General features: G+C 35.3%; 1 protein-coding gene across 2 annotated transcripts; it reads left to right on the forward strand.

The window, feature by feature from the left end:
* The first annotated feature begins 216 nt into the window (after nt 1-216).
* LOC106871815 (zinc finger protein OZF) lies at nt 217-9079 on the forward strand. Of its 2 annotated transcripts, none has more exons than XM_014918463.2 (2): nt 217-273; nt 5650-9079. In XM_014918463.2, exon 2 carries the CDS (start codon nt 5958-5960, stop codon nt 7116-7118), a length of 1161 nt encoding a protein of 386 aa, XP_014773949.1. In that variant the 5' UTR covers nt 217-273; nt 5650-5957; the 3' UTR covers nt 7119-9079. The 2 variants fall into 2 exon arrangements, with proteins under 2 accessions (XP_014773949.1, XP_014773950.1); XM_014918464.2 differs by lacking the exon at nt 217-273 and adding an exon at nt 294-575.
* Nucleotides 9080-9827: the final 748 nt, after the last annotated feature.

The following is a 9827-nucleotide window of genomic DNA, read 5'->3' on the forward strand; positions in this document are numbered from 1 at the left end:
GAGAAAAGTACGAGAGTATTATTATATCACCAGCCTACTTGTATTACACACACACACACAAATATTCACATACCTCGCTTTTTACATACACACACATATACTCACACAGAGTTGAAACGCTTTGTTTTTTTTCACTCTTTCTTTTCTCATTCATACGTTGTGACGGAGAAAGACACAAGAGTCTTATTATAGTAAGATTATGTTAGGGACTTTATCATCTGTCACCGGTATATTTATAGTGAGGGACATGTTATCGATGACACCGTTTACTTGGTATGTTTGTAACTAATTAATTTAATTTAATTATAATCATATGTAATAATTAACACATTGTAAGGTAAACGTTAACGTTTGTGATTAACATAATTTTGAGTTCAGTTAATTATATCATGTCTGGTAGTTATCTCATGTTAAGGTAAACATAAATGTTTGTGGATAACAGGGCAACCTTGATGTTTCTGGGTCGGTGTTCCATAACGTACCAACTTAAGTGTAATTAGCTTTCTTGGTCCTTCACTGTTTAGTTTGCCTTCAAATCTAAAACACGTATTATTTGGATTACCACTACAACACAGGTTGTTCACTTTTTTATAAACTTTAGTAAATAATTGTCTTTTATTTGGACTGTTCACCCATATACATAACGAGCATAAAAGTTATCTATTCAATGTTATTGTTACAGACTTCACTTTAATAACTGCATAGACTAATTTTTTGAAGTTATTACCCGAGCATCGTAGAAACGAAAACATTTCTTAAAAGAAAAAAATTGTTGGGGCAAAATGAGTTATTTCTGATTTTTCGTTATTTCCTCCCTACCTGTTTGAAATCATTACATTGCAAAGGCATTCTTTCGATGTTGACATTTTATCTGTCACTCCTTCCCAGCTGTTTTGATGGCGTGTTCGGTAAAAATCTGTGCAAATATTGCAACGTCTTTAAGAGTAAAGATTGGTTAGTATAGTTGTTGTTGAAGTTAAGTGTTCGAAACATAGGTGACATGTCCTTTTTTTTTTTTCAAGAAATTTTCCCTCAACTTTGACCCAATTGTAATTGAGGTTGCTAATAAAATATCTGAATAATTTTTGGTTTTTAACAATCAATATTCTTTTCTCTACTGGATTCCAAGTAAATTTTTTTCCACACTAATGTCTAATTTGATCATTTTCATGATGTTTAAAATTAGGTAAAATGAGTAATGACTAATTTCAATAATTTCTCTTTAACTGCATGATCAAGAAGCTATAGAGAATATTTTATGTAGATTTTTTTTTAATTATTCAGTCGAGTTCCTTTAATTTCATATCATGTGCCATTGTCCCCTCATCCTCTTCATTTGATCTAGATATTTAAAATTTTTTGTTGCTTTTCTGATCTTTCGGACGTCTAGGGATGGATATAGATGTGTATGAGCCTGTTTTCTGGAGAACTGAAATGGCAAATTTACCTTATCTTGGCTTTTTGCTTCAGCAAAATTTGTTTTTTATATGCTCAAAGAGAACGGCGATAATTTTCTGAATTATGTTCAGATTATGTTATAATGTTTTTTAATGCATTTAGGGAAGGCCATTTGCTTAGCTGATATAGTTTTTGTAAGGTTGTAGACATTTGTAAAAAATATATTTTGCCTCAACATCAAAAATACAGTAAAAACTCCTCATTGTGCCTCATTTGCTCCCTATTTAAAAGTAATATCTGTACAGGCATACCTCAACTTAAATTGATAATCGGTTCCAACACATGCGACTTAACTCGAGAAATGAAATAAAAGGAAAAATGCCACAGCTTGGTAAGGTGGATGATGGATATTTGGTTAGGTTGTGTGTTTCCATATAAAAACCAACACACTATATAAAGTTTCCAACAAATCACATTAATTTATATAAAGACATTACGGAGATTATTTGCCAAGAATATTAAGCTGAATATTAGGAGTGTGTCTGTACCGAGAAAGACAGAATAAGTCTTATCTGATGAGATACTCTCTTAACATGGCTACCAATAAACCAACAATGTCTCTAATGAACTCTACTAAGTTTATCTCCTCTCTGGATTGTCTTTCCAGTGCATGCCAAATTATGACCATATTTTGGGTGGGAAAAAATCAAAAATAAAAGGAAAATAAATTATACATTTACCTGATTGGTGACATCAGAGTGCTTGATTGGCCAAAAGTGGAGGTTGGAGGAGAAGCATGGATAATAGCATTGACATCTAAGTTGAAGGAATTGGTTCGTCATCAGGCATTTGCAACTCAAACCATTGACTTTCAAAGTGCAATAAAAACTTGTCTAGAGTGCCTTGAATGTTTTTTTTCTTCTTGTCATCCAGGATAACTCTATAAGGAACATAAACACCATGAACAGCCCCCATAATTTTCGCAGAGTGCATATATGCAAAAGCTTGCTGCATCTTGTGCCTTAGTTCTGGTCCCAGTTGCTGTGTCTCTCATCTTGTTATTACTGTTCATGAAGCTCCATCAACTCTTCTTTTATGAATGGTTGCATATCAACATCAATTAAGTGTCAAGGTTCTCCTCCTCCAAATCCATGTTCAGTTCTTTTGACAATTCCACCAATTCTTTATTTACTTCAGAAGTGTTAATACCCTTAAAATCATTCACAAATTGAGGGCACAGTTTCTTCCAAATGGCATTTCTGTTTCATTCTTCCATGCCTTGCAAGTATCATATGTCTTCCAGAAATTATAGAGTGTGGTGCCATCCTCCATTTCTGATGTTGCTACTCCCTGCTTGAGTATACACCTTTGGTAGTAATGCTTGAAATTAAAAATGATGGCTTTGTTGCAGTAAAGAGGTGGTGTTAGACAGTAGGTGTAAGGCAGTAATATTAAGAAAAATGTCAATGACATTTTGTGGGTGGCTAGGAGCATTGCCTAAAATAAAAAGGACCTTGAATGAAATTTGCTCTCTTTACAGTAGTTTTTTGACTGCTGGAAGAAAGCGATTGAAAAACCAATCTTCAAACATTATGACTGTCACCCAAACATTGGTTTTTGACGTCCATATAACATGTTTTGGGATATTCCTAAGTGCTTTTGGATTTGCAGCATGATAAATTTAGAGAGGCATTAACTTACAAGCAGTTGCTTCTGACATGAGAGTCATGATCTTTAGAGACCTTAAAACTAGGTACAAACTTCTCTTTAGCTATTAAGGACCAGTCTGGTATTCTTTTCTAGAAAAATTAGTTTCATCTACATTGAAAATTTACTGAGGAATAAAGCCATTGTCTTCAATAATCTTCACTGAAGTTGTATGAAACTTAGCCACTGCTACTGTGTCCACTGATGCACTTTTGCCTTGGACTGTAACATTCAGAAAAGTGAATTGCCTAAACCATCCTGAAGTGGCCTTCAAATCCTTTGTCATCTCCTCGGGATACTTCTTAAGGTCATTGTTCAACAAAGTGCTCTCTCTTGAATTATCATCTGGCATATAAGGATACATTAATGAGTTGCCATTGAAACCACAGGGAAAGAAGCTGCTCCATTTCGCCAATGATTTTGCCTTGCCTCTTTCATTGGTAATTTTGGTGTTCTTCAACTTTGGAGCAATGTCTTGGATGTAAGTTGAAACCCTTACCATATCATGAATAATTGCAGATATCATTGTCTGACATAAGCCATTGGCATGCACTATCAGTACCATCTTTTCATTTTTTTCATAGCATTTGATCATCACCAATGTATCCTCCAAAGAAATAGCCACCAGTACTAGGAGCTTTCTTGGAGCAGCATGGTGCATGAAAAAATCCACAAATTTATATAGTCAACACAAACACATGTTTGTGTTGATTGTGCCAATAAACATGATGGTAATTCAAAAGGGTCAAAAGTTTGTGATATTTGCAGAAAAAGGAAAGTGAAACTTCTAAGGAAAATTCCTTTTTGGCTAGTAAAAGCTGGTTTAAATGGTTTGAGAAGTGCATGAATTTGTACAACATAAAACTGACTGGTGAAACTGAGTTCTGACATAGAGGCTGCCACTAATTATGCCAAGCAGTTGACGAAAATGATTGCTGAAGGGTGCTACACACTAGAACAGTATACAATGTTGATGAAACTGCACTTTTGTGGAAGCACATGCCGGCTACAAGTTTTATTTCTCAAGAAGAAAAATCAACACCAAGATTTAAAGTTTCCAAAAATTGTCTGACACTTCTTTTAGGAGGAAATGCTGCTGGTGATATGAAATTAAAGCCCCTACTTGTGTGTCACTATGAAAATTCAAGGGCTTTCAAGAGTTACACAAAGCTTAATCTACCTCTGATTTGGCATTCAAATTACAAGGCATGATTGACTAAGAGCCTTTCCAAAGAGTAGATTACAAATGTTTTTGTCCTGCTGGAGAAAGATACAGTGCTAGACATGTTTACAACAAAGCATTGCTTCTTTTAGATAATGCATCAAACCCCTTGCAAATTTAGATGACATTTCTGATAATGTGAGAGTAGAATATATCCCTAAGAATAAAATTTCTCTGCTCCAGTCAGTGGATCAAGGTGTGATAGCTAATGTCAAGGCATATCATATAATAACTTTCAAACAACTTATGAAAGCAATTGACAGATAGGGTAAACCTACAGTTAGAGATTCTGGGAAGAAGTTCAAAATAATGGTAATATAGCTCATGGGATGAAGTGAAACCTTTAACTTTGAATAGTACTTGGGAAAATAAAAGGCCAGACTGTATCCCCAAGCAGAGAGACTACATCAAATTCAGAAAGATATTGTGATACTTGCAAAGGATTTAGTATTTGAAGAAGTCATAGAGGATGATGCGATTGAGTTGCTAGTATCCCAGAGCGAAAGTTTATCTAATAAGGAGCTGGTGCTGTTAGAAAAAGAACAAGCTGAGACAATGGAAGTTCCTCCTAAATCTCTAAAATTGACTACAAAAAATTATTGCTAAAGTATTGGCATTTATAGAGGAAGATCTTCAAGTTTTTGCTGATAATGATCCTAATTGTGAATATAACAAAAATTAGAAGAGAAGTTTACAATGAGCTCTGTTCCTTCACTGAGCTGTACAAAAAGATTATGTTTTATAAACAACAAACAACTTTGGATAAGTTCTTCACCTCTTAAGCTGATGTTGGTGATAAAGATAGTAAATGATATCTACCTACATCCCTCACACAGTAGTCAACATCTTTTGGGGTAAGAATGTACTCTTATGATATGATTCTTGTTAATTCCCTAACCATATTCTTCTTGATATGCTTTTGTGATTTTTACGTATATACTTATATTCTACTGTGTGAGTTTAGAAATTAATTTCATCTTTGAAGGTGATTGTGTTGCTTGTTTCCTGTTGTTTTCTTGTGCTTTTTTTTTTTAAATTGTCTTTAGGAACACAATCTCACTTGATAACATGAAAATCAATAGGCAAACTAATTTCATTTTATGGTATTTTGTGTTACAGCCAGATTTTCAGGAATGCATTATTTGCATAAAGCAAGGGATTCCTGTTTGCATGTGTGTGTGCATGCACACACACACACACACGCACGCACACATACTTATAACATGCATATTGAACTACTGTATACATGTACTCGTGCATTTTTTTTATCCAACATCAGTCTTATCCACTCTTATACTGTCATATCTTTTCTTACTTTGCAGTTGTGCTAGCATTGAACTATTACAACCTGTTGTAGAAGAACATTGATTCCTCCAGAAAGTTTGTTGCCATTCATTTATGGATTCTGTGTTGTAGTCTACACTGCATACATTAACCATATCCACATTCATTAATGTAGAAATAGAAGCATTTTTGTCTACAATACTGACTGGGAGAGGATCTATTCAGTAGAAAATGTATCTGCATTGTATATTTTCCACAAATGTAAATCCATGGGATTTAAGACAAGAAACTGAGTCATAATAGAGACTGACATTTCTTAATTTTTAAGAATTCCTCAAGAATTGAAATGGAGGACATAAATGAGTTGGACACTTCTAACATAACTGTTTTTAACAATGTAGACACAATTACACAGACATTCAGTGGTGAGAAACCATTAGCAAGTGAAACACTTAATAAGAAAACATCGGTAAGCAGAAATATTTACTGTGAAATATGTGGAAAATCTTTTGCCTCGAACAGTAATTTAACAAAGCACAAAAGAATCCACACTGGAGAAAAGCCATTTCAGTGTGAAATATGCGGGAAAGCCTTCACTCAAAATTCTCATCTTGTTGTTCATATACGTAGTCATACAGGAGAAAAACCATTCCGCTGTAAAATATGTGACAAATCTTTTGTTTCTGACAGTGATTTAACAAGACACAAAGTCATACACTCTGGAGAAAAACCGTATCACTGTCAAATATGTGGAAAATCTTTCACCAATAATTCAAATCTTGTTATCCACATACGTAGTCACACTGGAGAAAAACCCTTCTGCTGTGAATTATGTGGAAAATCTTTTGTTTCCAATATTCATTTAACAAGCCACAAAAGAATACACACTGGAGAAAACCTCTGTTATTGCAAAATCTGTGGGAAATCGTTCATTAATAATTCAAAACTTGTTATCCACAAAAGTAGTCACACTGGAGAAAAACCCTGTCATTGTGAAATATGTGGTAAATCATTTGTCTCTAACAGTAATTTAACAAGACACAAACTAATACACACTGGAGAAAAATCCTTCCACTGTGAAATATGTGGGAAGTCTTTTGTCTCCAACATTATTCTAACAAAGCACAAAAGAATCCACACTGGAGAAAAACCATTTCACTGTGAAACATGTGGGAAATCATTCTCTGTCAATTCCAGTCTTGTAGTTCACAACCGTAGTCACACTGGAGAGAAGCCTTTTCACTGTGAAATATGTGGGAAATCTTTTGTTGAGAATTCTAAACTGACCATTCACATACGTAGTCACACTGGAGAAAAACCATATCGCTGTGAAGTGTGTGGGAAATCTTTTGTTAATAATAGTGATCTAACAAAACACAAAAGAATACACACTGGAGAGAAACCTTATCATTGTGATATATGTGGGAAATCTTTTAAGACTAACAGTCACTTAAAGGCACACAAACGAATACACACTAGAAAGAATTCTTTTAACTGTGAAATGTGAGAAATTCTTTGGTTACAAATCTAAACTTGTAGTCCACCAACATACACTCATTGGAGAACATTTATCATGGTGAAATATGATGGAAATCAATGTCTTGGAATTATCATTTTTCTATCAGTGTACTCTCATTTGATAATAACGCTTCCGCTAAAATATTTTGGAAAGCCTTTTTTCATCATCATCATCATCGTCGTCGTTTAACGTCCGCTTTCCATACTAGCATGGGTTGGACGATTTGACTGATCAACAACACCTAGATCAACATCTGTAACCGGTGTGAATTCCCAGCAAGGATAAAAAGGAACTTCACCATGCACAACAATAGAATGCTTACATTTTACCATCTTATTGAGATGCATAAACATGGACCTCAGACCCATAGTCTCTGGTATAGAGAGACCATTCTACAAAATCTCATGGCTCCTATCCAGAATCCTGAAACCCCTACTGTCAACTTTCCCAGGTCATGTCAACAGCTCAGACGAGGTCATCCAACAACTGCTTTGTCTCAAACCTGACATGCTCAGACACAACAGGTATACTTTCAGTTTAGACCTGGTCTCCCTATACACCTCGGTTCCCATGATTGACCCAATCAGAGAATGTATTGCCTCCTTGAACCTAAACTGCTTCAGATTTACCTCCTCTGACATTCACCAGCTACTATCAGTTATAGTCACCAACACACTTTGATTTCTTGGACAACACCTACAAAAAGTATTCAGGCCTGCTTATGGGGTCCAGCCTCTCAGGCCTGCTCACTATTGCTTCTTTAGACTGGTTGGAGCATAGGGCACAAAGCGTCTGCCATGCATATACCTTTTTCATCAGGTCTGTGGACAACATTCTCATGCTCGCCCCATCCCAAAAAGATGTCTCCACTATACTGGAGAAGTTCAATAAAATGAACCAATGTATTAGCTTCACCATTGAACACCTTAACAGTGATGGTTTTCTCTTCTTGCTCGACTTTCAGCTAAACATCATGGACGAGGGGAAAATTGACACAGTGTTCTACAGAAAATATACTTGCCAGGACCTCTTCATCTGCTATAAATTGGCCCTCTCTATCATGGCCAAGATGAACTATGAACATAACAAGATCAACCAGATATGCAAAAGATGCAGTGACCACACCAGCTGGGTTGCACATGTTACTCAGTTCCTAAAGACACTTGGGGGCCAACTGATATCCTACATCCATTTCTAACTCCATACCAGAATACAGGCCAGCTAAATGTCACAGGAATCTCTCTAAAGCTTGTTTCCTGAAGATTCCTCACTTCAATGAGAAAACCACCTTGGCCATCTACAAGGCTATCTGCAGGGAAGGACTCAACATTTGGTTGGCCCATTCAGGACCGTCGCTATGCAAACACCTATTAATGAAGTGGTCATGTGCAGTACAACAGCCCTGCACACTAACAAACTGTCCCATTCGCAACTCTAATGTGCGCTTACATATGTGCGAAGTATACCAAATATGATGCTCCAAATGTGACAACCACTACATTGGTAGCACAACACAACCACTACATGTCTGAATTAAGGAGCATCTCACCACCATGTCCTCCTTCTGCAAGTATCTGACCAGATGTGGCAACACCACCAAGGAAATAGATGCCTCCATTCTAGCCTCTGAGAATAACACTGGCAATCTCTCTATATATGAAACTGAGAATGTGTGTCTGTCTGTATGTGTACTTCACTAAAACTCAAGAATTACCCATCCAATTTTATTCAAATTTTACATATGTATTACTCAGGGTCCATGGAGTGTCATGGGCTAAAAAAATTTTCAACTTCCAACCTAATGTGGGCCCGGAGCAATCTCTTAGACTGGTTCGGTATTACGTGTCAAAAGTGAAAAAATAACATCTATATTGTAATGTGATATAATATTGTTTCATTTTTATTCTTTCACTTTTAATATTTGCAGCACGGAAGGTGTTTATAAGCCATTTAAAAATAACACACAAAAACCGTTAGATTCACTTCAACATTTAAATTTAATTTGTCAAAATATTTTTGTCGCTTTGAGACTGCGACCTGTTCACTGACAAAATTCCGTGCTGCATGGAATTTTGTCAGTGAACAGGTCGCAGTCTCAAAGCGATGAAAATATTTTGACAAATTAAATTTAAATGTTGAAGTGAATCTAATGGTTTTTGTGTGTTATTTTAAATGACTTATAAACACCTTCCACACTGCAATTGTTTTCGTTCCAGCACACGATCTCAGATCAGGTCACTTGCTATGCAAGTACATCTCCATAACTTTTAATATTGTTTCACTTTTAATTCTAATGTGATAACACTAACATCATCTTATTTTACACATTTACCCATTCAGTTACCAGTTACTAATTATCGTAGTAGTTGCAACAGTGCAAGGTATTTACAGTTACATATCAACCCTTAAATTAACATTTAATACATGTGCTTAATTTATATATATAAAATTCTTTGTCTCTCTATAATCACAACAGCGACAAGGTAGGTACGTGATAACCTTTTCTTTACCAAACCTGATGTTGTTTTATGTATGTATGTATGTATGTATGTATGTATGTATGTATGTATATATATATATATATATATATATATATATAGTTCAAAAACACAATAACAAAAAAACAAAAAAACAACAAAGTGAGGACGTGATATGGATAGTATTATTGGACACTCAGGAAAGGAAAGAGAGAGTGTA

The sequence above is a fragment of the Octopus bimaculoides genome, chromosome 8 (assembly GCF_001194135.2).
Source record: "Octopus bimaculoides isolate UCB-OBI-ISO-001 chromosome 8, ASM119413v2, whole genome shotgun sequence".
NCBI lineage: Eukaryota > Metazoa > Mollusca > Cephalopoda > Octopoda > Octopodidae > Octopus > Octopus bimaculoides.